At 40.0% G+C, this 27193-nt stretch overlaps 1 protein-coding gene across 4 annotated transcripts in view; it reads right to left on the bottom strand.

The window, feature by feature from the left end:
* Positions 1–6959: 6959 nt before the first annotated feature.
* Positions 6960–27193, bottom strand: part of LOC127378689 (gamma-aminobutyric acid receptor subunit beta-3-like) — a 64699-nt gene continuing 44465 nt past the window's right edge. For 2 of the 4 annotated variants that reach the window (XM_051427832.1, XM_051427834.1), the window contains 5 exons: positions 26229–26366; positions 19282–19434; positions 12819–13066; positions 12261–12329; positions 6960–10683 (listed from right to left, as the gene is read on the bottom strand). In XM_051427832.1, coding sequence (XP_051283792.1) covers positions 10312–10683; positions 12261–12329; positions 12819–13066; positions 19282–19434; positions 26229–26366 — 980 coding nt within the window. In that variant the 3' untranslated portion in view covers positions 6960–10311. The remainder of the gene's footprint in view (positions 10684–12260; positions 12330–12818; positions 13067–19281; positions 19435–26228; positions 26367–27193) is intronic. The other 2 variants (XM_051427833.1, XM_051427835.1) reach the window with 1 other exon arrangement.

Here is a 27193-nt window from a genome sequence, read left to right as displayed (position 1 = left end):
CTAAAAACAGCTGGGTTATTTCATCTTCCCAACCGCTGGGTTATGAAATGTTTTACCCATTATGGGTTATTTATATGGAATTTGGGTTATTTTGTGCAACTCATGCTGAGTCAAAATTCATCAACCCAACATACATCGGTTGACTCAGCACCTGGGTTGTTTGTGCTTCGAACATCATCACATCATCACCTTGAGTCCACCAGAGTCCACACTTCATCTGTCTTTAATATCGAAGTATCTAACCATTTATGTTAGTTCAATTGTGTTCAGAAGACGTATTAACCTCTCGTAACGTATCTTAAAATGCGAGAAAGTCACCCGTTAACACAGTTAAACCGAAACACCGGCTATAAATGAACACGCTTGTTTTTCCTGAAGCTTTTAATGTGAAATGTGAAGGCAGAACATAGTGTTTGACTGATTAAAGTATATAAAAACAGTGACATAACCTGATATGTCTGATTAAATGCTATATCTTCTCGAAATGGTGGGTTCATCTGTTGTAGATAGTAATAACATTTTTATTTTTATTTTTATTTCACCTTTATATAAGAACAAACTCTTATTTAAAATGGTGGCCTGGCAAACAACAAGGGCCACTTGAGTGAAGGGGAGTTGGGCTATGAGATTAAAACACAGTTAAAAAATAAAAAATATACAACAATGACAAACACAGGCACAAAAAAACAGACAGGCAGATAAACAACAGTCAATAAAAGCAATATGGAGGGAAAAAACGTATGAATTATTACATGGTGGAATATGATGTTAAAGTGGCAGTAAAAATTGTCATTTTTGCTCAAATTTGGTCTTCTCTGGATTTATAGATAAGACCTCATATGAACTGGGTTGCAATGGTTTTTACGTTTTTCAAAAAGCTGGTCCCCTTGAATAAAAGTTTGGGAACCACTGCTGTAGACTGTTTATACTGAAAGTCGTGCCCTGAAGGCTATGCTGTGAGCAGCCACAAATATTCTTGTGAAGTAAAAACATAGACAATTTACATGTATGCAATTTATCATATGAATTATATAGGGAGAGAGGGAGGATTGTTTTCCCTATATTTTGTGATGCTAAATAAAAAGGCTGTTATCTTCACATTGGATTACATTCTGCTGCTAGTCTGCATTGCTTTTGGCATGGTGATATCTGAATAGTTAATACAATAGCAATTGTATTTTTGCTTAAGCTCTTTTCGTGGTTTTTTTTATAGTAGTTGGTAGACATTTGGTCCTTACTCACTCGCACTCTCTCACTTGCTCTCTTGCATTCTTTGTTTTTTAGCCTGGAATAAACATGGTGGAGTACCTCCATGAGGCCAAGGCATGCAAACCATACCCCTACATCCTGACGCTGGGAAATGATCAGAGTGCATTTCAGGTCTTCGTCATCCTAGCTGGACAGGCCTTGGAACAAGAAGCACTGCTTCAGGCCATTGATGTCTGTTTCAAGGCATTCTTTGTCTTAGACATTAAATACCCGTAGCAGTGTGAACATGTGTGGGAATTCATACAGAGTGTAATCTATGAAATGCCAGGAGGGAAGTCCAGAATGGTAAAGTCTCTAGAAACTAGAATACTTGCTTGCAAGTAGAGCTAATGGCCTCAAGGACAGCTTTTTAATACCAGGCAAACAGGAATTTGAAAAATGTTCACTATAGACCTGTTGACTGTTGGCCTGTTGAATGTTCAGCCAGTTCATTCATAATTGTTCTTTTGCACTGAATGTTTTACTACCGGACGGATTTTAACTGTTCCAGTTCCACTATATTGTTGATATTTTCTAGTAATAAATGTTTTCAAAGATTCCAGTATTGTTTAAGTGTTTATTGCATAATATATGCATACAATCTAGCATGTATTTTGTTATAGGTTTGTAGTTTAACAGTTTTATAGCTATGGGTAGTCAATTGCAATTTATTTTCTTAAATTGTGCTGTAATGTGTTAGAATTAATCTGGCATATTGGTTAATTTGACCCAGTATTTGGGTAGAGTATATAACAAATATGTAGTTGAAACAACCCAGAATTGTAATTAATTTGAACCAGCATTTGGGTAGAATATTTAACTCATCTGTTGGGTTAAAAAGGACCAACCCATCTTGCTGGGTCAAATTAACTACTGCTGGTCTGGTGCAATACTGATCCAGCGGTTGGGTTATAAAACAACCCAAGTTGGGTTATTTTTAACCCATCATTTTTCTGTGTGTAAACAATGTCACTTTTAAAGAGCTGTATCAGATTGCATCGTATCACACCGGTTTGTTCCATATGAAAAAGCATTGTTCCTGAATCGTATGGTTGGCCATGTATCTCAGAAGGGAGAGTTTTACACTCATAACCCCAAATCTGAAGCTTTGATGACCAGTGGGAATCAGTAACCAAAATGATGCATTCATGGCTGCCATGTTGTTATAAGGTGCACTCAGTAGGTGTGCTAAAATGAAATACCTGTGCTACAATTATACAAATCCTGATCCTTTGCACTCGATGTCAAACCCAGAGGACAAGCCTTTATCCATCTGCCTACCACCTGCCTTATTTTTTAGTTTTCCGTGTGAATAGCTTTTTAAAGCTTCAGCATCCAGACTGAGTCGATAAGATCACAATGAACGATAGCAAGGCAGTGAGAGGGATACTGCTTCTAAAAAAATACAGTTTTCTTTTGTTCAGATAACCTTTGGTTGACTTTTGGTTTACGGCTCTCTTGAGTGCTTTTTATTAGTGACTTGGCATGTTGTTTGCCCAAGGTCATTTATCAATATATCATGTCATCCTCTCAACGACCACCTCGCTCCTGAAAAACAGCAGGCAGGACTGTAAGCCCTGATATGAAGGGAAATCCTTTATTTATCTGTTTGCATGCTCTGAAATGAGAACTGCGGGACAGTTGTTTCCAACACAGCAGAAGAAACTGAGAAAAATTGAAGAGTAGGAATATGTTTTTTGGGTTGTTTTTTTATCTCTCAAAACTGAGTGCAGAGATGATCTGGGGACCTGGTGTGCTAGAAACAGTTTGACAGTCTTTTGCAAATCTCTACTTTGGTTGTGTGGTGGTACAGAGGCGGGAACTGTATGTACTGTGAGTAGGAAGTTAGGCAGATAGGTACAGCTGGATAAACAAACATTGGGTATTCTATACAAAACCACCTCCAAACACTTTGTTGCAACGCATAGTTAGAAGATCCCCTCCTATTCTTGTCTAAAACATCTGAGCCATCTTCGTGATCTAGCCTGATTATCCAGTATTTGGCCTTGTGTCCCCCCTTTAACCCTTGTGATTGGCCAGGCTTCATTATAGTCTATTCTTGAGCCTATCCTAGAGATATAATATGTGCCTTGTTATAAACAACAGCCCCATGCACTTGCCTCCCCCCAAACTGCTGAACAATGATATTCTTTAATGATGATTTTAATGATAAACCGGGAAATATACCTTGGGGTTAGAACCCCTATATACATTATAAAGGCTCCAAAGGAAAGAGATTAAAAATCTATCACGCGTACCCCAAGGGACTCATGTACTGTGGATCGGCAGGAGGGGAATTAGAAAGCCAAGCTAAGCATTTTCTCAAGTGAGTATTCATAAATAGTGTGCGATACAGACAATCTATGTATTCTATACCTGGGGAGGATGGAGGGCAGGCAAAGACTTCTCATTTTAATGCTCAAAGTGTGTTTTCTTTTTTTGAAAAAATGTGCAATGCTGTGTCAAACTGGATGGTGAAATGCATCTAGCTATTGAGGAATGGGGCTTTTTTAACATGGGTGTTTATGGATGGCTCATCCAAATTAAATTGTTCAGTAATTCAGATATCAGGTTATCCTCAAGCTCCAAAAACCATGAATCCAACACTTAACCCATAATGCATCTCGCATGTCTCATCACGCCATTATAATGTCATATTGTTCCGGTTGTAATTCCGGGTAGCCAAGTCATTCCAGGCTACGATTTTTCCCACTTGAGGAAAATAACTACAGCACAAACCGATGGAAACATAACTGCAAAGCCTCCACTTACGTTTAATGTGGATAAAAGCGTTTTGTACCGATCTCTTTTCATTGATTTTCAAGGGGAAACCGACCAGGCGGCAGCCATTATGAATAACTACAATCTTCTCACTGATGCTCCAGTTTGGTTTTGTAGGTCATATAGAAGCATCTGTATTAAATTGAGTCTGTTTCATCAGCAGTTAAAAAGTCCTTGAAGCCTGTTTCAACCGCTACAAATACATTAAACAGTAAAAGAAGCTAATTTGGGCTTTTTATGGGGTGTGAATGCAAGCTAAGCAGTGGGGTAACATCTTGGAATCATGTTGCAATTATAGGAGGTTTCCCTGTTCTGTTATTGCGTGAATGCAGCTTTAGAGATTTCGCTGACTGGTAAATGCCCATGTCTTTAAGTCTTTATGTGCCCTTTTTACAACGCAGGCTTTCTGTTAATGATTTCTAGGATCAGGGGCCAAGATGCGACTATCAAGGGATGCTGCTTAAGTCATTTTCTCGGACATTAGAAAGCTTTTCCAGAGCCATGATGTACATTTTCCAAACGTTTTTTACAGGCTGAGCAGTACTCATGACTAATAAATGTAAAATTGGTGTTATATCTCTTCACAAGAAGTCCCATGGAGACTGTGTTATTTGACATCCCTAATGAATTGCATTGCTTGGATTACCTACATGTACCCAGCTGGTCCTTAAAGTAAATGAGACATAATGTATTATTTACAGTTAGTGGTTAACCCAGGTTTATTGTTTGTGTTCAGTATGAGCAGGATTGGCTACACCATTAGCATAAGCACGTTGAGGTATCTTGTTGAGATGTTTCTGAACTAACGGTAGGTTTAGTCTAGCATCATGGGCAAATGATTACATCTTGTAATAACTGTGGAGGCCAAACTTGGAGTCAGATGAAGAACAAACATGCACTTGAACACGTTATTTTTTTCCACCTTCTGTGTTGTGCGTTGATGAAATCGAAAATAGTTCCCTGCGGGTCCCTTTGGTGGCTCTGACCTCCTTCTAATGGCCTAATTATAATCATTAGCTGTAAAGCTGGGGACTCTTTGTAAATAGGAATTACACTCTGTAGTTGAGGCCTCTGATGTAGCTTCCTCTTACTGTTTAAAAAATAAATATAAAATTCAGTGGATCTTCCAGTAGGAATATCCCAAATATTCCAGAGCAGGATTGAGGCTATGCAAGTTTTCCTTCTTAGCACTCACACTGATTTTAACCTTAACCAGGGAGAATAATCATTCTGTAAAAGCACTGTGAACAGCTGGAAGACACCTGCCTCTCAAGGATTATTTAACTGATTGGGAAGCTCATCAGTTGAACCTCCTCATCTGGAGGAAGGTGGCTAGGAACTTTAATGAGGTCTACAGATTTTTGAGAGGATTTCCAAGGGACTGCACCCGTCTGTACCTACTGTAGTTTCCTAAAATTCACAACTGTTTGATCCTAATTAATTTTGGCTTATATACACTGTAATGTGATATGATATTTTAACTCAAAACAGTTGTTGAAACTGATTACATAACATTTTTGAGTAACAAAAAGTCAATTTTGTAAATTAAACATTCTTGATTAAGTACTTTTACTAGGTATTTTGTTTTCACAGTACAAATAAAATGAAGTCCGTATCGCTTACAATTACTACAGATACTTGATCAAAAACGTGTTTTTAACTTACAAAATTGAGTAACTTTTACTTAAAACTTTCGATGTAATCAGTGTAAACAACTTTTTTTTAGTTAAATTAACTTATCTGGTTTTACAAATAATGATGATAAATTGATCATTTCTACTCTTGGGGTGCCCGAAACATATGAAAATGTATATACAAACCTACTATTGGCAAAAGCTTAATATTTAGAATATTTAACTTAAACATTCTTTTCATAAAATTACATTTTTTAAGAAAGCAGCCTTCTGAGAACCTTTTGCAGAGTCACATTGGTGTAAAATATGTCTATTTTAATATTATATAGATAGATATTATAACTATATCGGTCGCCATATTGGCAGTCTGTGAATATTTCCACTCTAAAATCAGTATCGGCCTAAAAAATAATATCGGTCAGGCTCTATGTGTGTGGACTATTCAGCAGTCTCTAAATAGGCTATAAACAGTAAAGTTGTGTCTTTTCCACAAACCTTACGAAAACAGGATAAACTCTGTAACTGTGGTACTTGTAAAGTAAAATGAAACTGCTTTGCTGATAAAAACTAGTTTTTGTCGACTAAAACTAGACAAAAATTAACAAGAAGAAATAAATAACATTAAGTCAAAATCGGGTGCTAAACTGCACACTGATAGAAATTCTCTGTTATGGAGGCACAAATAATCTAGTTGATGGTAAACCTCAATAGTTAGTTAATGAATAGCAGTTTTATCAGCTAAGAAATGTTATGTACAAGCTGATTTAGTAAAGAACTGAACTCTTGACATTAACTGTGTAATAAAACCCCTTGAGCAAGAAAACTTTTGTACCACTTGTGAAAACAAGTTGCTCAGGGAATCGTGAACTTTGTGGCAATCGAGTAGGATGGGAAATTGACAGGTTGCGATGCCCAATAATAACCTCCACCTCCACAGTCTTTATTTTTTTTTTTCAATCTTTATTTATCCAGGGAGTTACTGTACTCTTATTCATCAACACTCTGGCACACATTCATAAAGTTCACTTCATACACGATAAGATGCCCACCTGGAAAGTTTCCAAGCACAATAAGAAGTCTGTCACTGAGTAGCTGCACTGGGAACAGAAAGGGGTTAAGTGCCTTGCTCAAGGGCACCTGGAGATATGTACAGCAACCTTTTATCACACTCAAGCTTTATTAGAATGTATTTTTGTATAATTTATTAGATGCTTGAATGTTCATTGTATTAGCTTGCTATACGTACAATGCACATTCTTTATGGAGTGTCATGCATGCCAATACCAAATACACAGGTACAATGTATATAATTTATTTGATGGTTTAACATGATAATCTATTGAAAAAGGAAGAGAAACATACAGAGATATACAGTATAAATCTAAGCCTAAATACATTTTGTGGCAGCACAGAACATTTCACATTCCATTATGGGACCAAGGCCATACAACACCTGAAGTCTTTGATGACTCTTTTTTTTTTTGTTTGTTTTGTTTTGTATTTTTTTTTTTTTGTTACTTTTTTTTATTTTTAATGTAGGCTCACATGGCATAATGTCATCTCTAAAATGAGCAGTTGGCAGCTCTTATAAGTGAGTTTGCAAAATATCTTTTTAAAAAAATCTTCCAAGTTACGAATTGTAGTTGCATGCATGATAAACAAGTAGCTAGAGTTTGTAACAGTTACCGTCTCGTTCACTTTTCAACTGCACTAATGAGTTTGGTAAATTTTTCCGAAACAAAAAGACTCGTACAATGACCAACTGCAAAAACGTGCTTTTAAATCTCAACACATGACCCGCAAGTAATCGTTTAAATCAAAGTGAACCAGAAGCCAGGAAGATTTTTTTTTCTTTTTTTTGGACAGTTTCGAAATGTCAGGTACAAATTTCCTCGTCGAAACTACACAAAGCAGCTTGAAACATCTTTGGACAAACTGGTTCCGTGACTTTAAAACGCTCTACCTTGAATGCATTTGAAAACATTGCTTTGTGCCCAAGACCAAAGCCAAAGCGTCCTCTTAAAGTGTGTTCAAAAAGAGCGGCGAGTGAATTTTATTGTATATTGTATAGAGGTGGTAGGGAAAAAGTGTGAGTTTCTTGTATGACTCCTACGCATCTGTTGCTAGCTAGCTAACTACTTAAGTCCAGTTGGTCCATTGGCTGTCGAACTGTACAGCAATCAAATTCGCTTTCTTTCTGAACACACCTTCAGCAAGATGTTTTGGCTTTTCATACATATAGATATAATTTAATCTGTAACCGGAGCTTTCTCGGACCCAGGTGTTCGCTGCGCCCCGTCTACACAGTAGAAAACAGGACAAGAAAACCAGCGAGAGACTTGGGGGGTCGCTTGAATGTGGAATCAACCAGAAGCCTGATTAATCAGGGTTGAGGTTTCCAGAAAGAAAATTGCATTTGTGCAGCAACAATCCAAGTACAATACATTCAGTTCTTAGTCATATATCAATTAGTCTGTACACATAAAACGTTACAATTTTTTAAGTTAAATTGATCCCAGTGACTCCAGCTTCTCAATCACAACAGAACTCAATATTATAGTAGCTTAAAGTAGCTTTTTTCCCTCCCACATGTATTCTTGTACATGCACAGTGTATGTATGTCATGTGTCTATGACTGAACAAGAATGTGTAAAAATTTACATCAACGTCCGTGAGTCGTAACCGGTTGATTGCTCTGCGACCTTAGGTGGAATGGCAGACAGTTTATCAAAAGAGTCGGGCAGGAGAGCTATTTTTATCCACAAAACTATTATACGTTGACATTTGTCCATAGTCGAGCAAGCAGCACAGAAAATAAATGGTCTTCCCACACCCTTCCTCTCTCCAGCTCTCTTTATCCATTTCCCATCGCTTGCTCTCTCTCTCACTCACACACACACACACACACATGCACATGCACACACTGTTGAAACACCCTCCCTCGCTTTCTTCGCCGCTCGCGACGTGAGAATGGGCGTTTACATTCCAATGGAGAAATGATGACCATGGCTCATTATCCTCTCCCTGAAGAATGGATCCAATACATTCAGTGCTAGTATGTGCTTATTAGTCGACGGGGCCGCTTATCGGGGCCCGTGTGCGGAATCGGTGAAATCCGTTTGCATCACTTGCTGCTGTATGGTGGGGCATACAGTAAGTCTAGAGTGCAGAGTGAACGTACATACATACGGTGTCTAGTGTGGAACTTTAACATGGTCGGATGTTTGAGGAGAAAGGTACTCGGAGCGCCCCCCCCCACCCACCCCACTAATGCTCAAAAACTAAACTGATGCTTGAAACTGGCCTGTTTAGTTTAATAGTTTTTTTTCTCATCTTTTTTTTGCACTAAATATTCTGACAGCCAGTATGACAATCACAAAATGCTCAATATTTGATCATTTTCATTTTGGGGTTGTACACACAGTATATATATATACATTTATGTATATACACACTTATGTACTTATATACAAACGATGGGTTTCTTTCCTCCACTCTATCACCACAACAGAGTTAGTGTTGAGCAAAATAAATAATAATAAAAAAAAAGAAAACCAACAAGACGGGTTAGGAAATCAAATGAATACCTGAAGACACAGAGTACAAAAATATCATAATATTTTCATGGGTTTGAGTAACCGTGTCGCCCAAAAAGGCCCTTGGCAGTTGGTAAAGTTAAAGTCAGACAGTTTCGAGAGGAAGTTTGATCAATTTGAGTGCAATTCTGTCATGCTATCACTTTGAAGCGCTGTTGCGAGAAGGTAGAAGCGAGAAAATGGCAGTTTCATTCGTATTTGTGCTTTTTTTTTTCTCCTTATCAAATTACCCAAAAAAGGATAGTTCAGTGACACTTTTCTTTGTCAAGAAAAAGATGCCAAATAGCAAAACATTTCAGAACCTGAGTCACAATCATCCTGAACAGAGGGCAAAATCCTCTTTACTTTAAATTATTGTGTTTGGGTGAGGGTTTACCAGATCGATGCGTGATATAGTTAATAGCAAGTACACTGTATATTCTAAATAAACAAATACACAGTCTTCTGTAAAGTTGTGACATAACCCAAGGCAAAAAAAGGAGTTGTTATTTTTTCTCACTATGGCTGATCATTACATGCATTAATAGTGCATAGGGTACCAGTCAAACATACATTAGTTTGTTTAATGGACTTTTTTGGAATTGCCTGCACTTATCTGAACGCCTGTGTAGTATAAAGTTTTCTTACTTGTTTTTTGTGATTAGAAAAATCCTTGCATTAACTTCTATTGTGTTGTTGGTTTTTTTGCAAATACTGTATTATTTATTCAATTGCTGGCTTTGTATCTCTCTATTTACACATTACTGAGAGGGCAAATGTTGGGAAATGACTGTCACAAGTCCCAATTACAGTACATACTTTAGAAAATAAAAAGACCTTGGTACTAAGGATTCAAAGACTGCAAATATAAAAACAATTTGACGAGAACTTGGTCCAAAACTCCGTAGTCTTTTCTCAGTCAGCTTTTTTTTTTTTTTGTCTTGTAGTGTTGCAGTCTTTAACTTGACCGATTCCATCGTGTATAAAAGCAACAGGAAAAAAAGGAACAAAAAGGAACAAAATGAAAAAATAATCAAACAAACAACAACACACATTTCAACAAAACAGACCATTCAGACGTAGTAGAGCCAGTAGATGAGGTTGAACAGCGAGAAAACCGAAGGGAAGATGATCCGTGACCAGCGGTCGATGGCGTTCACATCTGTCAGGTCGGGGATTTTGATTTTGAGCTGCGAGGACCGCCTCCGCAGGCGGCTGCGTTTAATCTGGGCGGCCCGGTCCAAGGAGTGGCGGCTGGCGGAGCGCGGGCCGATCCCGCCGCTCTGCTTGCGGTACTGGATGTGCGTCGATGCCGTGCTGTCCAACTGCACCATGGACTGAGAGTTCCTAATGTCTGCCACGCTGGTGGTGATCTCGCCTCCCGCCACTTCGTTATGGATCTCCAGGGTGGTTAGCAGGATGTTCCCGTGGCCATGTGTTTCCGCCTGAACGGATAAAGAAATTAGAAAACTAATTAACAACATTATGTGAAAATAAATGGAACGGCTAGAGAGGACATTACCTGGAGTTAAGACACTTAAGGCACTTTGCACATTGCATTCAAGACCATGAAATGTGGATGTCGTGGAAGGATTACGCAACGAGCTTACCGGGCACAGGCCAAGGGGCCCCAAGGGGGTCAGTGTCTGTTTGAAGTGACTGTTCACATTTCTTGTTGGAAAGATTCAAAATGGCTACAAAGATGCAAAACTTTTTAAATGTGAAATTGATGCCATCTGTGAGTCCCTCAAAAATCCAACAAAACAATGAAAATTGTCCATGGGACATTTTTTCTAATGCTTTGCCTTTTATTAATTATCCTAATTTTGTACAGTGCAGATTTGGAGTGTTTTGGGCACAGCTTCTGTCACTGAATGCCATTTTTAAATGGCAGCCATTCTTTAGCACGTCTACCAGATGACCATTCAAGATTTTTAACAATTTAAAATGAATACGCAGCACTACTGGAGCCACTACACCATTGGCTGCTCCGCATGACTGAAGACTTTCCAAGAAATGTGAGGGAATTATTTATTATGAATGATTAAAATAATCCAAAATGACCGGGGGAAGGAGAAATGAATTGCAGAGATAATCAACACGACTTGTGGAACTCCCATCTGAGTGAAGATTTATCTTTTTTTCTGGACTGAATGTAAGCCCACACATAGGAGATGCATCATACCCCATGCCGATGATGTGTGCACCACAGAACAAATCAACAGTAATGGACAATGGTGATCATTCGTGCAAATGTAGCAACTGTGGAAGTCCCACATTTCCCTTTTTTTTTTTTAAGTTTCAGTGTTTGCACAGGTTAGAGAGCCCTTCAGGTGTATTCAGACAGAAAGCAAACATTTAACTTGAATAAATTTACGTCTATCCCTCGCCACATGGGTCCCACTGACTTTATACGCAGTGACTAAAATGTTCTTCCCATTCTGTCTCAACACACCTTTTAGAAGGAAACTTACTTGTGGTAAGGTTTATTCAACCACGCCACTGAAAAGCATTTTAACAGACTCCTTCCTGGAGAGTCCTGGCTGTTGCCACTAATGCAGTGAAGAGGCATGATGGGGGACCTCTGCAGTGACTACCCACTGAAAGTCAGACTGCTTTACCACATCCTCACATGCGCAGTGTCGCTCCATGAAAGCTATGCGGGAAATGTGGCCTTTTTTTAATGATGATTTTAATGAGAGACGATACACAGACGGCATGCATTCAGGATGACCTCTGAAAGAAGAAACGGCTTCAGATCTGGGACACCAGTTTTACAATGTAAGATCGAGCATGAACATCATTTCAATGTGGGGAGAAAAAAAAGTCAGTCAAAATGAATACTCCTGAGAGTATGGCAATGTCATGAAGATGTCTGCTGTCGCTTGATTCATTCCATGGATGGGGAAATATTTTGCATTGACGCAAAAGAAAAAAGAAAAGAAAAACATCCATGTCAGCGGATGGCAATGGCAGAGTTGACTCAAGGATATTGAAGAGTCTCACTGAACAAGCAACTCACCGAGCGTGAGTGGCGAAGACCTTTAACCTGATTGGACCGTTTTAGGGACGCGGTCCTACTACCTGCCTCCTGAGGAGATGAAAATATTCAGCCACATTTTGGGAACAAATACCTGAAAATTGATTTTCTTTTTTAAAAACCAACATATTTTGGCTACTGAAGGCTCCACCAGGGGGTACAGACGCCTTTGAATAATGGGATAATTATGGAGAACATTTTCCTTTTGCTGCTTCTGCTGTCAAGAGCTGACAGAAAAGTTCATTTGAGAATAACTGCAGTGTCAAGGCTGTTATATCGTTCATGCTGGGAGGAAGAAAAAATAAGGAATTTGAGTCTTAAATAAAGGAATATTCATTCCAGCTTCCTTGATACAACATCGATCCCACAGGCCACTGGCTTCCACAAGTTGGGGGGGAAAAAATCAACAAATATTAGCAACAACAAATTCAACATTCTCACCTTGAACATACACATTCATTTCTTGATTTACTTTTAATCCAATCCACTTTTTAATTCAACCCATTCATCCATCGAGCCAATCAACGAATCCCAACTCACCCTTGCAGCGTCGTACTTGGCCGCCTTCTCGTTGTTGGCCTTCTCGGCCTTCTCCGCTAGCTTCTTTTGCATCTGAGGGCCCCTCCCGAAGAAGATGTAGTTGACGAAGGCGTACTCCAGCAGGGCGAGGAAGACCATGACGAAACAGCCCATCAGATACATGTCGATGGCCTTGACGTAGGGGATCTTGGGCAGCGTCTCTCTCAAGTGGGTGTTGATAGTGGTCATTGTCAGCACCGTGGTGATCCCTTTATTATGGTGATTAGGGTAAAGAAAGACATGGTATTTTTAGTGTCATTTAATACTAAAAAGCATAAAATCACCAGAGGAGCTAGGACCGCCATGAGATAACAATGAAGAAATGTACATTGATGAGTAATACAAGCATAGTGTTAGCAGCACTGATTTAGTATTGTGGAACAGTTAAAGTTTAAAGCTGCACCAATCCATATTTTTATAGTAATGAAATGAATGACTACTTGTAAAGTGACAGGGGTTGCTTGTAGTGACAAACCTACAGAAAATGATCACTTGCCTTTGCAGTTCCCCTTAGCTCTATTGAGCGGCTTTAAAGTCATTGTTTTGGTTTTACGGAACACAACTTTACCGCTTCGATTCACTCTGACACTCAACTGTTTCCAGCAGCAGGCAGCTGTTTTAAACAAACAGTATTAATAAAACCACTGTACACTAATTAATAAACGGCTGCTAAACACAGTAAGAAACTAGCTGGTGAGCATAGTGCCGCATTTAACAGCGAAAGAGACACATTTATCTCAAGAGTTGGAGAAGATCAGAGCTGGAAGGAGAGTAAATGTTGGACAAATAGTTGGGTGGACTTCCTTAAACACGACTCCAAATGAATGCTGGCTTTGCTACGTGTCTGCTGCAGGTGTAAATACGCAACTGTCAGCTAACACGTTAGTGGGAACTGTGTCAAAGCCCCTGAAAAGTTGGTTTTAACTTTGGTTCAGTATTTCTTCTTTAACCTTAAATATACATGCTCAAATATGCAATGATCAAAGCTAAAGTTTGTGGAGAAAAACCTAAATCAAAATGATTGGGAAGTTTTAGAGTCAAAAACTTTTTTCCAGCGGAGCCGGAGCCCCTTCCACTTCTAATGGAATTAATGTAGAATCACATCACTCATAGTAGAAAGATGCTTTTAAGGCCTTTTTAAAGTTAGGACAACACAGTAGTAATGGCATTAGAACTGATAAATATCAGTATAAGCATAACAGGTAGCTTTACCTGGCTAGCTAGTTGTAAGCTGCATTGATGTTTTGATTTATGTCTGGGGTAATACAAATCATTTTATCTCACTTTAAAAAGAAAGTTCAGCATCATTTAAAATAAATGTGACACTAACATTACTTTTTTCCCATCCAAGTCTGCCTCATTACCAAGCTTGGCAATCTATGCGGGATGTTAAATTTGACGCTTAATTAGTCCAAACCTTTCTGGCATAAGCCTGCCTTAAAGGAGCCACCTGCCATTCTAAGCAGATGCTGCTATCTTGTCAGTAACCTTAAGGTCACGTTGGAGGAAACTCCAACAGATGTCTTAGGTGTTACTGTAGAAACAAGGTTATTTTTACAGAAAACATGTTTTTACTGTGTCCATTTCCTCTGTTAGTAAAGAGCAGGATTGACGGAAAAAAAATAATTATGTTGCTTTTTGATTGCCTTTTTCAGGTGTCAATGACACTACAGTATTTTGAGCACTCTTATAAGACAATTTCCTGATCGCTGTCATGTGTGATCTTATTTTACATGCATGAACACACACAAACTAGTAGATGAATGCGTAACCTCTGCTTCATTGAAATTCAAAGGTCTGCCTTGAAACCTCCAACTGCCCCTTGGTCATCAAGTAGAAATAACTCATTAGAATAGTGCCGCATGTATCTAGCCCCCAGCTCTTGGTAACCTTAACCACGAGGGGCACCGAGTGGGGTGGTTATTTGCTATGTCCCAGGAAAGGCACCTTTGCACCTTGTGTGTTTCAGAGAGAGAGAGAGAGAGAGAGAGAGAGAGAGAGAGAGAGAGAGAGAGAAAAAGACAAATAGATTGAATTAGCTGAGGTTGGATACATTTCTACGGTGGGCCTGAGAGCTCAACGCACTGTAACAGACAAAAAAAAAATCAAAAAAAAAATCAGACACGTTACAAAAATAGAAAATACAGGAATATACAGCAAAAACGGGAAACACAAGTGAATACAGAAATGCCCTACAAATGCAGACAAAATAACCAAATACAGAGTGCGACCACATACAAATCTACAGAAAACAAGTTGTAATGTCTTGTAACTCGTGTACATTGTATGCTGTGCAACTTGCAGCCCATCTGTATTTGCTTGCGCTCTGCAGCTGCGACCATGTACTGTAAACACATGGACCACGTATCTTCCAGTGCTGCCGTACGTTTCGCAAAGTTGCAGCAAATAAACACAACTCTCACTCATGTTCACGCAAACACCCCCCCCCCGCATTGCAATAAAGCTATATCTTATCTCATTATAGATATATATGGCAGATACATCTACGCTACTTTATCCACCCGTGCTGGAAATAAATGAAGCCTATCAGTGGCCGGGCCACTCATATAACACGCGGACACGGCTTTTAGAGTGTGTGTGTGCGTCATAAAGTACAGTGTAGAGACAAGGAACTGTCGGGGGGGAGGAGGAGGGAAGCGGGATAGCTAAGGTCAATCTAGCCCTTAGTGTGATTTATTGACATATTACAAGGCTAACACCACTCGCGCGTGTGTGTGTGTGTGTGTGCATGTCGCATGAGAATCGTGTGCGAATGCGAGCGAGCTGCATGTGCACATGCTCGGTGTCTCTGCCCCTATTGGACGGCGCTATCTCTGGGATTTTTCTTTCCGCTTAACGACAGCCATGTTCTTTATAGGTGTTCTCTCGGCTGCGCCATTACTCTCTGTCCTTCACTCCCTCCCCTCCAGCCCTCCTCACATCCCTCTCCCTTTTGCTCCCTCCCTCGCTCCCTGTACGGACAATTTAATCAAGGGGGCCGTTGCGCTCATGGGCCTCCCTCCTTTTTCATCACGCTGTTACGCTCTCCGGGGAGAAATATAGTTTTATAGGGTTTTCTCTCGCTCTCTGTCTTTTTCTGTCCCTCTCATCTCCCCTCTCTGTCTGGTTCCATTGTTCCCTGCTTCCCCCCCTTATCTCTCCCAATGCCTCAATCTCTCCCCCTCTCCCTCTCCCTCTTCATTTATCCTGTATCTCTCTCCCTCCAGATCTCACCATCATTTAGTGGTGGTTTCCCTCTTTGCTCCCGCTGTCCCCCCCCCCAATCCCCAGCTTTTTCCCTGGTTATATGTCCCCGAGTCTCTTTTCCACCTTAACAGCTGGAACAAAGGCACACAGCAATCAAATCTCCTCTAATCACAAGCCAATAGGCCATTAGCAACACAGCCCGCCGTTATAAAAAGGGAAAAAAGGTATCATGTAGGATGCAATAAAGCGCACGGAATTGCGATGAATGTTAACTGTGAGAATAGAGGCATGGGCGGTAAATCAAAGCAGTGTTAATTGGGCACTTCCATTCATCACTTGCAGACAGCACAAATTGTCAGCTATCTTGTTAGCATGCAATCTCTCAAGACTTGTCATTTTGGGAGTCTGCGGTTGAGGAGAAAAGGAGGTTTTGACAGGTCTGGGAGAACATACAGTCAAGCTCAAAGTTGTGTGTCTACCATTACACTAAAAGTGCTCCCATACCAATAACAGCTAATGCCCACACCTTGACTGTTCATATAATATGATTATGAACAAAGGGCATGACTGTGGGAAAAGGGTTGCAACCAGATTAGGGTGCGAGCAGGTCGTTTGTAACTTCGCAATCCTTCGAAATAGCTCAGGAAAATGAGATTCTCCTTCAAACAATTCAATTGTTTGCCTGCTGCCTCCTTGAATTGATTTCTCCCTGATCATTACACTGCTCTTACTGGCAGGTTTACACACACAAAGGAGCAGGGCACGCGTGCACACACACACACACACACACACACACACACACGCCCCTCTTCCACCAGTCGAGATACCTGCTGAAAGCTTGTAATGATCCATCAGGAGAAGTGAATGGACCTCCGGTTGCCTCTCAGCTGAGGAGGATGCTGCAGCTAGCAGGACTTCACATGTACACCCCCCCCACACACACACACACACAAACACAAAAGCATAAAAGCAGTGTATACTCAGAGGCATACGGTAATGACCAGATATTGCATGCATGCCTTAATGAAAGAACCCAGTTCAAGCAGGCAAATAAAGGCGGATGTAAAACAGATAACATGCACGCACACACACGCACACACACACACTGACGCTCTCCAGGCAGCCATTCCAGTCTCTAACTGGCTGTATGTGTATGTGCATAACAGGTAATGGATCAAAGCATGTTTTCTAAAAAGCATTATGACGTGTTGAGGTCATTACTGTTCCATTATCTATCCATATAAAGATGATCTATGAACCGAAGCAGCAATCCATTGGCATGGCCAGTACATGGGGTATAACAGTATGTGTATTCATCCTGAGCCGTTTGGTACAGGGTGTTTGGTTTGATACGCCCTTTGACAAAAACAATTCATGTAAAAATAGTCTCTTTTTTTTTCCTGGAAAGTTTTGGCCCCAGTTGTTGTCTATGAGGGATCAGAGCTGGAGGATCCTCCAATGACATTCAGATCCACTGTGTGGGAGCATCACAGTTTCCCAGTTACAGTAAAAAAAACAAAAAAGTGGACAGATTGATGTCAAACCGTATACTGACATTGTTCAGTTTACTGTGTGTACGTCTGGGGAAACGCTTCAAACGTGTGATTTATGAAGGCATCACCCGAATGTGTCGATTAAACACAGACCGGAAGGCAAGTCCTCTCGCTGCAGATTCACACCGAAGCAATAACTAATGCTATCGAAGTGTTATCACCGCAGATAAACACATAAGGTCAAAGTGCCTGCGCCACAGTGCTGCAGTGTGCCTTTATGTGCTGCAGCTGTTCAGGAATTATCAACAGGTCAGAGAGTTACGATGGAGCTTACTGATGTTTGTGTTCACTGTTACAGTAAGAATTAAGGCCAATGAGCCACTTTCTTTTCTTTCCCTGCTGTACCGAAAATGCACCAATGACCCAAAAGCAAGGAACTTTCCAAACCGTGAATTTTTTTGCACCGGATTTGCTCAATCTGAACCATGTACCATGTCCACGCAGCAGACTGTGTGTCTGTGGTCATTTCAGTGTGTGTGTGTGTGTAATGAAGCTGCCATGTACACAGTCTATCTGATGCTTTTATTTGGCTAATTTGCCTCGCCCCCGTGAGTCACTTTTGTTTTGAAACGGTGGAAGATTATCAGCTGTAGTGTGACAAGCTAATTAAGCTAATGTTAGTCCCATAACCTTTAACCCCACAAACTAATGTAGTTAGTTAATGATGTCCGCCTTGAACCTTGGAAGAAGGTTCTTACTGTGATTAGTAACGCTAACATTAGAGCAGATAAACACAATGTTTAATCCGTTCTTTCGGCTCTTTTGTTCTTGTCTTTTTGGTTTTGGAAAGCCTAAAAAAAGACCCAGCCTCACAAACAACAGCAGGCATGCAGTGACTGGTTATTGTTGCTAAGCTATGGTTGGATCATGCTGTTCAGGGGAGGCGCTTAGCATTCGCTCAATTACCATTTTACTGTGGTATTAACTGCTGTGGAAAGTCTAACTATTGTCTTGACAACCTTCATATTATGCATATATTTCCCCTGCCTGTTTCCTCATATGTCATCTCGAACTACTCGGTTCAATATTCAACAAAGACAAAACTGCCGCAACCTCCTGCGAGGATTCACGATGATTACAAACCAGCGACCTGCTGCTTCCATCTCTGCCTTGTTTACTGCTCACAGGAGCCCCACAGTGAGTGGGCCTTTGCAACCACACAAGCACTCCTCAATAAGAAGTGGAATTATGATCATTAGAGAAGTGATGTTTTTATAGCTGCTGGAGGCCTCACGGTGACCACTCCAACTGCAGACACAAGGTATGACCTAGTTTGGTCCGAGTCAGGGTTGTGTATTCATGCTTTTTGCCCTACGGAACATTTATATGCTTGTTGCAATATTTCAGCTACAATAATTACATAGTTTAAAGTCACTCTAATGAGCCTATGTCCACAGAAGACAGGGACCTAATTTCCCTTTTCCCACTACAGCAGCAGTAATAGAAATGTTCTTCAAATCCATTTCCATTAGGCCCACCACTTTATAAGCCGTTCCCCAAAGCTCCCACTAATACCGCGACAGTATGAGAAGTTCAGCCTCTCACTGTGCTCGTGAAAACGCATCGCTTTGGGGAATCCAGCGGGGCAGGCTGCGTCTCGCTTCGGTCCCCGGCCTCATCCGAGAGATCCGAATACCTACTCCCTAACTGCCGCTGCTTCTTACCTAGTGCCACTCTGGCTGCTGATGCATCATAGTTTATCCAGAAGGAGACCCAGGAGAGGATGGTAATCAGGATCGATGGCATGTACGTCTGCAGGATGAAGTAGCCAATGTTCCTCTTCAGCTTGAAGCTCAGAGACAGTCGAGGGTAGGCACCTAAAAGGAAGAGACACAAGATAGAGGCAGTTTGTTTTGATCTAACGGTTCAGAAATTTAATTTTTATGGGTTGCATCGAATTAAACGGCAAAAGTACATCTGGTCTTACTGATTAAAAAAAAAAAAAAAACACTTAAAACATTAAAAACGTTGACAGTAAATATAACATCTAACTTATATCATTCATAGGAGCACACAGAGACGCCTTGTGTTTTTGTTTCAGTTTCCATGACAACCCCGACAGCATGGGTTGGATTTATTGCCATGGTAACAAGTATCCCCTTCACTGGTGCACACACACACGCAACTGTAACCCTATTTTGTGATGATGTGACACAATATTCAGCATGGCACGTTCTGATTTATCAATTCTCCACATCTCATCCACCTTCATAATTCACGTGATGGTTCTGAGGGATTCAGCATTACTACATAATAGCTTTATAAATGCATGTGGCAGCGCCTCTGACGCTCCACAAGTCAGGAATCTAAAATAATATTCCCCACCACGATCTGCCATGAGAGAGCATTTCTGCCATTACTTTTCCATGACCTGGAATCTAAACAGCATTTGTGCGCGCGTGTGCATGGAGCTGATATACGGCCGACGCGTGATTTCTCATCAATCTCCCAGCATACGTCTCTTTATGGGTTGAGTCTACGGCTCGTTACTCCCACTATTCTTAGATATTTTTCCATTTTCGGTTTGTATTGGAGGAGAAGTGGGGGCCATTACGCTGTAATTTCCAATCCCTGGGTTTCAGCCAAAGCTACTTGTGGCGAGCGTGGGTCCAATCGACTGCACACTTATGTGCAGAGTTGGAGAGAGAGAGAGTCACACAAAAATACACAATCTCATTAAGATTCTGTGCCTACTGTATGTTAGATTGCAATAAAATCCCAACATGTTATTGTAAAGGGCTGGGCTGTTCATCAGATCTTATTATCTACTACAACTGCTCCTGACATTTCGAGGCAGTCAGCAACCAGAGGACCAATATAGACTAATAAACCAATAGATGGCTCTATACCACTTTGGTCCAGACTGAAATATCTTAACAACGGCTGAATGGACTGCATGAAATTTTGTTCAAACGCTCATAGTTTCCAAAGGATGAATACTACAAAATTTTGTTTATGATGATCCATGAAAAGTAAGGGATCATCAAACTGTTAATTTGTCCAATACTTTGGTTTTTGATGATTACCTGAACGTGTTAATCTGTGCTAATTAGCAAACAGAAGCATGCTAACACACTAAACGAAGGCGGTGAACATTGTAAACATTATACCTGCTAGAAATTAGCATGTTAGCATGCTGACATTGGCATTTAATTCAGATTCAAAGAGCTACTCGTGTGGCTGCTGACTTATAATTCATAAAAAATGAAGGGAATTCTAAAAAGATACTGCAGCCCTTAAACTATTATACAATATGCAATAAAACATGAAATTGACTTTATCTTCAATCTCACCTAAATCATATAACACAAAGCATTTCTTTCCTTAAATCTGTCAAGGAAATTGTAATTTAGGTACCAAAAACAAAGCAGACCATCTTTCCTTATACATCATGGAAATAACAAGAATATGTGATGAGTTATGTATAAAAAAAACTAAAAGAAACTAAATCATTAAAAAATAAGACTCAACCTCATTATTCCAACGATGTCAATTCTCCATGCTGTAGTTAAAGATCTTTCTAGTGAGCCACTGTGGCTTATTCACAGGTTCCTATCTCATATAACCTTGGTATGTGTACACACTGTTTGGAAATAAATAACTTCTCTCTAATAAATAAATGTATATTGATGCTGTTATGTAATGATTGCATCTGTAGCCAGTGCAGTTGTTCTATTTGCTGTCAAACACCCAGAGGGGGGAAAGGTCTATAATAATCTGCTGGCGTACACAAATATAAACACAATACAGTATGTTTTGAGTTTGTTTGGAGTAAACGGATGAAGGGCTGGTAGTTTGCATGAGCACCACAGTCGACATCGGTCCTGTTCCTGTGAGGACCACTGTCTTTATTCAGCGAAAACAAATCAAGGTAAAATCATGACTCAGAGAAAACAAGTGTGGTAAAAAGCAGAGAGAGAGACGTCCTTCGGAAATAAAAATCTATTCAAAATGGTTGGCGGGGTGACGAGGCTTGAAACAGATGTGTTTTTGTTTTGTTTTTTACTGAGAGGGTTAGGTTTTGGTGCCATACACTGTGCAAATAAAACAACAGAGGAATGATCACTGATAGCAGAATGTCTCTTCTTATCAGCAAAGCAGGCAACAAGTCAACCTAAACAAGACTTTTGCAGTTAATCTCTATGGATTTCTGTTTCTTTTTTTTGTTATCAATTGAGCTGTTTTCAAGTAAATAATGGATACATTATTGATTTGTGTTATATTACAATGGATCATGGATATCTGCATGAATGAAGGACTTTTTAGGGGGTAAACATATCTTAAACTGACCAAAGATCCATTTAAAGGTACATTAAGTGGTACTTAGTAATGTTATCTTTTACATTTCTGTATATTTTTTACCTCTTAAATCCCCCTTAATCCCTGCAACAACAAAAAAACAATAAAAACCCATAATATATTACAACCTATTCATTTATCTAAAATCTTATTGTTCAGTCCATATAGTCTATGCTAAGCCCACATTTCCAAATGTTTTGTTTTGTCCGAGCAACTGTCAAAACCTCAAAAAGATTACATTTTCGATGATATTAAATAGAGACACTCAAATGCTTGTCAATTTTGTTGATATACGAATTAAACAATTACTCAGTCACAAAACACTTTTATTAATTTTGTTAATCTTTGTAGAACTCTCTGTCGAGCATATTCTAAAGCTGGTCGTGTAAAGGATATGTAAATACACAAACTATGCCCTAATTATTACATTAGACGATCCTCCTGCGTTCGGCTTGTGGTTAACAGTCTGGCAGCCGTGAACAAAGTCAACACGCTAAACATACACTTCAATAGTGTGTAAATGAGAACAGACTGTCACTGGTCTTAAAATATCCCATTCACTTCTTTTGATGCATCCTTAATGTGCCTAAATCGGCACCCAGTATCTTCGCAGTAGCAGATGCAGAAGTGGCTTAAGAGAAGAGGAGGCTGAGGTTCACTCGCATGTGGGTGTACAAGTGTACTGGCTGTAACTGCTACACCAAACAACATGCGCGAGTGGGAGGCACACCATGTGTGATGCCGAGGAGGAGAGGGAGAAAGGGAAAGGAGACGGGATGCTGGGATGATCATAAAAGTTGAGTGGATGATGACAGCCCGGCAATAGAGTCTGGGAGGGCGGCTGGGTAGACGAGAGCGCTGCGGAGTAGGAGGTCTGCTGTCTCCATTTTTTTTTGTCTCTTTTGTCACCCTCGTGGCAGGGGTTGTCGCGGTTTTACATGCGATGAGAGGCTGTGATGTAACCACTGGCAGTTTGGATCTGGCAACAAAACAAGTCTTTGACAGAGACACTGTTATTTTCAAGGAAATTTGGTTCAGCGACAATCAGAAGTGTTTTAGCCTGCTGAAACCAAACCTTCGTCCGCCCCAATGTAAGCTGGAAACGTTAGCATGTCCAGCTAACCTATCCGTAACTTCCATGGCCAAAGAGCATTAGCTAACTACATTTTGTGAAAAAAACCAAAACAAACATTGGTTAGTCCTAGCCTTCCCTATATGTATCTTATTTAGCTAGCTGTCATTTCAGTTCAACTTAAATCTGGGGTCGCACTGAAAGAAATGAGGGTCTTCTCTTGTCTGCCACTGTCTAAAATCGAGGAGCCATGGTTTTAAAAATTGATATGAAGTTTTTTTAATTGTAAACTGCGTTTGTGCTTTAGGACAATGGAAAGCTTGACAGACATAGCAACAGTAACTAAGGGCTGGTACTAAGCCAATGGTCAATTACTGAAATTATTAAAGCTAAATACTTTAATCTTATAAATGTTTTAATCTTCATAATCATTTTCAAATAAAAAAATAGAGATTCTTTAGATAAATAAATATCTGACCTGGAAATAAAAAACAAATATTCAGTAGGAGAGGCTTCTTCTAGTGTTGTTGTTGTTGCAGATGACATTTTTATATCTTTTTTATAACCATTTTCATTATGGTTTCACCAAGATTTCAAGAAGTCTTGGTGAAACTGTTTTTTTTTAACTGTTTTTTTTTGTATCTCCGGCACCCTCCAAATAAAACTGGAGTATTCCTTTAAAAAGTGAAGTAGTCATCCTTAAGGACAAGAGTGCTAAAGCATGCTAATGAATTTTAGCGCTACATTCATTTGAAAATTTGCATTTTCAGGGCTTTTTACCAAAACTTTTATGTCAAAACCACAAACTTAAAGGAACATTTAAAGGGCTCTACTGTCAAATTACAGCGAAAACATTAAATATAGATGTAATAGCATATTTAAAGCTGTTATTGTTGCTCCTATCTTGACATAACAATAAAGGTGACTATGGCTGTGGCATTGATGAATGTGCAAATGACACACTTATGTGTTACCCAACACAGCAATGTTGTCTGGTCATGCATTCATTTACATATGTACATACATACTGTATGCGCACACACAAACAGGCAGTGTATGTGTGCTTAGACAAGAATTATTGATGTTGTGGGCCTCAGTTCACATGAATATATGATACCCTGAATCCTGGGCTGTTTTTCAATACTTTGTTTTCAGAGAGCAGGGCAATTGGCATCCAACTACACCTCTTTCAAGGGAGAGGTAATGATAGAATAAAGGAGGTTGGTGAGGAAAAGAAGAAAGAGTAAAAGAAGCAACAGAGACACCAAGAGAGGACGGAGAGGAGAGATTGGAAGAGAGGAAAAAAGGGGAATTAAAGGCTGGCCAGTGGCACATGTAATGGAGGAAACCTGGTCATTAGCCAGCCTTGCAGGGAGCCTTTGCTGTGCTTCACACATCCTGCCAAGAGCATGAGAGCAGACCACTGGACACTAAACTTTAATTGTCGCCACCCACAGGGGACATTCTTCTCTTCTTCGGTGCGCACGCCACGGCGCATTCGCATGTGCTACACACAGCCAGGAACGGTGGTAAACGCAACGCAGTGCGTGTGCAACATTGTGAGATGAAGACAAGAAAATGAGGGCGAAAGCAAAGAATGCGGAAGCTTGAGCAGCGATTTAGAATGAGGCACACTGGGACGGATGAGAGGGAAAAAATACTGTGCAGCCTCAATAGAAATGTTAAAAATACCCAAAAAGGAAACAAAAGAATGATTTGCTGTTCGTGTCCTTTTCAGACTGGGCGTGACTCCTCCTCATGAGCACAACTTCAGTGAGAAATGATGATATTACTAAATGTCACACAGCTTTTATTCCCCCTGCTACGGCTGTGGAGAAGCTCTCCACTGACCAGATTATATGGCACTTGGTTAGGGAGTGTCAATAAAGTTCTGTATCTAGGCCTGAATGAAACATAAAAATCTGATTAATTTAGGACCTCATCGTACGCCACATAAAAACCAAAGTTCAGAGCATATATCAGAATACCCCCTGGGAGCAATGGGGATTGTGGAATTACTCTTCTACACTTCTACCAACACAAATTAATTGCAGCATGAAATACGATACTGCAAATGTTTTTCATGTACAGTAACTTGAGAAGTTTCCATAACATGTCAGCCTGTCTTCTGATTAATTGCCCCGAGAGATGAGAAGCTGTAAAGAAAATGGCCATTGTGGAACTATAAATAACGCTTGATTGATGTTTCTCACAACCCCAGTTAATGATGATGCCAACGTCAAAAGATTTATAAGCTGTGTACACCTCGCATTGGTTTTTCCTGAGCATCCATATGCTTGATTAGTAAATATTCAGTTGGGGTTTGAGGATCATTTGGGTGCTGCAGGCTATTGAAACTTTGTTACACTACAGCTGGCTTTGTTTATTTTACTGTGAAATATACCAGCTTTGACACTAAAACCTTTATTTTGAAGGTGTAATGGCTTTCCTACTGCCTTTGCAAACAATAAATTAAGATGTAAAATTAGTTAGAAAGGATTAAAAAATTCATGAGTCAAACTCTTTTAAGAAGATATGTGAATGCACATTGGCACATTTGTCTACGCATTTCTCGTTCTGAAGGAGGCGGGGCTCGCCACACACTTCAGTGCACAACAGTTGTGTGATTGTTTATGTTGCCAGCCCTGTCAATCACAGTCCCGATGACGCAGATTAGATGAGTTAGAATAACTTTAACTTACACTGTTGCTTATTTAGTCGTGACTAATTAATGTTATGGAAAAGTTTTCAGCCGCTTTAAGATGGACTTGCTACTGTCACAGTGAGTGATCGTATCGATTGAGTGAATTGATCGGGGTCTTCAGCTACATTTTGTTAATGTCAGCGTGATAACCAAACCATTAACACTCCAGCGTCACCTCTCAGGGTCAAGCACCATCTGACACGGTTGGCTCTGTAAATCACTGCGTTTACGGCGTGTTTTGGTTAAGTAACATTCCAGCATCCTTGCATCAGCCGCTGTTACTTGAGGGATACTTCAAAGGCAGCGCCTTTCCTCACTTCAACCCAATTAGAAGCACTGACAAACACAACTCTGACTCTGAGGATTTAAGATCAACAGATCAAGCTTTGGCACAGATTTGTTTGCTACAGAAATTGATTAAATAATCAGCTTGAAAATAGGCCAGCGCTTGATGAACAATATCATCTGAAATGTAACATCCATTTGTCAGTCTGTCATGTATTATTAGCAAAGGAAATGGAGGCCGAAGCATTTACCTGTGGAAAAGACTACGTTTCTGGACACCAACTTGTAATCGACAATGGAGAACTGTGGCAGCTCGATTCGTGTCACCCCCGTTACGGCCGACTCGCCTCCTTTCCAGTAGAACTCGATGTCGTCTGTGGTGTAGCCATCTGCACGAGAAGAAACACACACACATACACCAAGGTGTAACCATCTGTCTAACCATCACTGGAGACCAAGATATGCAGTGTTGCTGATCATCCAACTGGGCTGTCATTTGGGAAGAGAAAAAAAAAAAAAGACGTTTGAAGTCGTTTCCAAGAACCAGACGTTGCTTTGAAAAGCAAGTCAGTTAATAGGTTCACTTGAGTTCACAAAAATGTCAGAAGAATTCAAAAATAGCTGACATTTCCTCTGTGCTTGGAAGCTCTTGCTTCATTTAATTTATTTTTATTTTTTTCATTATTTTAATACAGAAACTATTAACTAAATCTGAAAAGGTCTTTGAATGTGCTCCATTCTTAGACTGTATTTGAAAAACTGGCTGCAGCTCAACTTCACCCACAAAGATGCCAACAGGATCCGTGTGCCTCTGATAATCTCAGGTGTAAATCACATTAAAGATAGGGTAGGTGATGTATTTCACAAGCGTTTTTGTTGTTGTATTTGTTGAAATTCTCTTTCCATCCCGACATAAATCAGCAAATAGGGTTAGGGTGACCGGAGTCTTTCCACATTAGTGTACCTACAACTGTTTGCACTGCTAAATAAAGAAAAGAAATGCAGTTTGGCTGAAGTAACAGGTTAAACCAAAGTCAACATCGGTCTAACCCTAACCCTGAATAATAACGTGACACTTCTGTATTATACTGTGCACATTTGACCGACAAAAATCTTTGTATGCAGGTCACTATTTCCCTCATTATTTTTTCTTTCAGGGCTGCTATATGCTTTGGAGATTTCCTGCTATCACTGCAGATAGTAGATGCTACATGGT

Source organism: Dicentrarchus labrax, unplaced genomic scaffold, assembly GCF_905237075.1.
Source record: "Dicentrarchus labrax unplaced genomic scaffold, dlabrax2021, whole genome shotgun sequence".
NCBI classification, from domain to species: domain Eukaryota; kingdom Metazoa; phylum Chordata; class Actinopteri; family Moronidae; genus Dicentrarchus; species Dicentrarchus labrax.
Note: the sequence above shows the minus strand (reverse complement) of the source record. Positions and strands in the feature narration are given on the sequence as shown.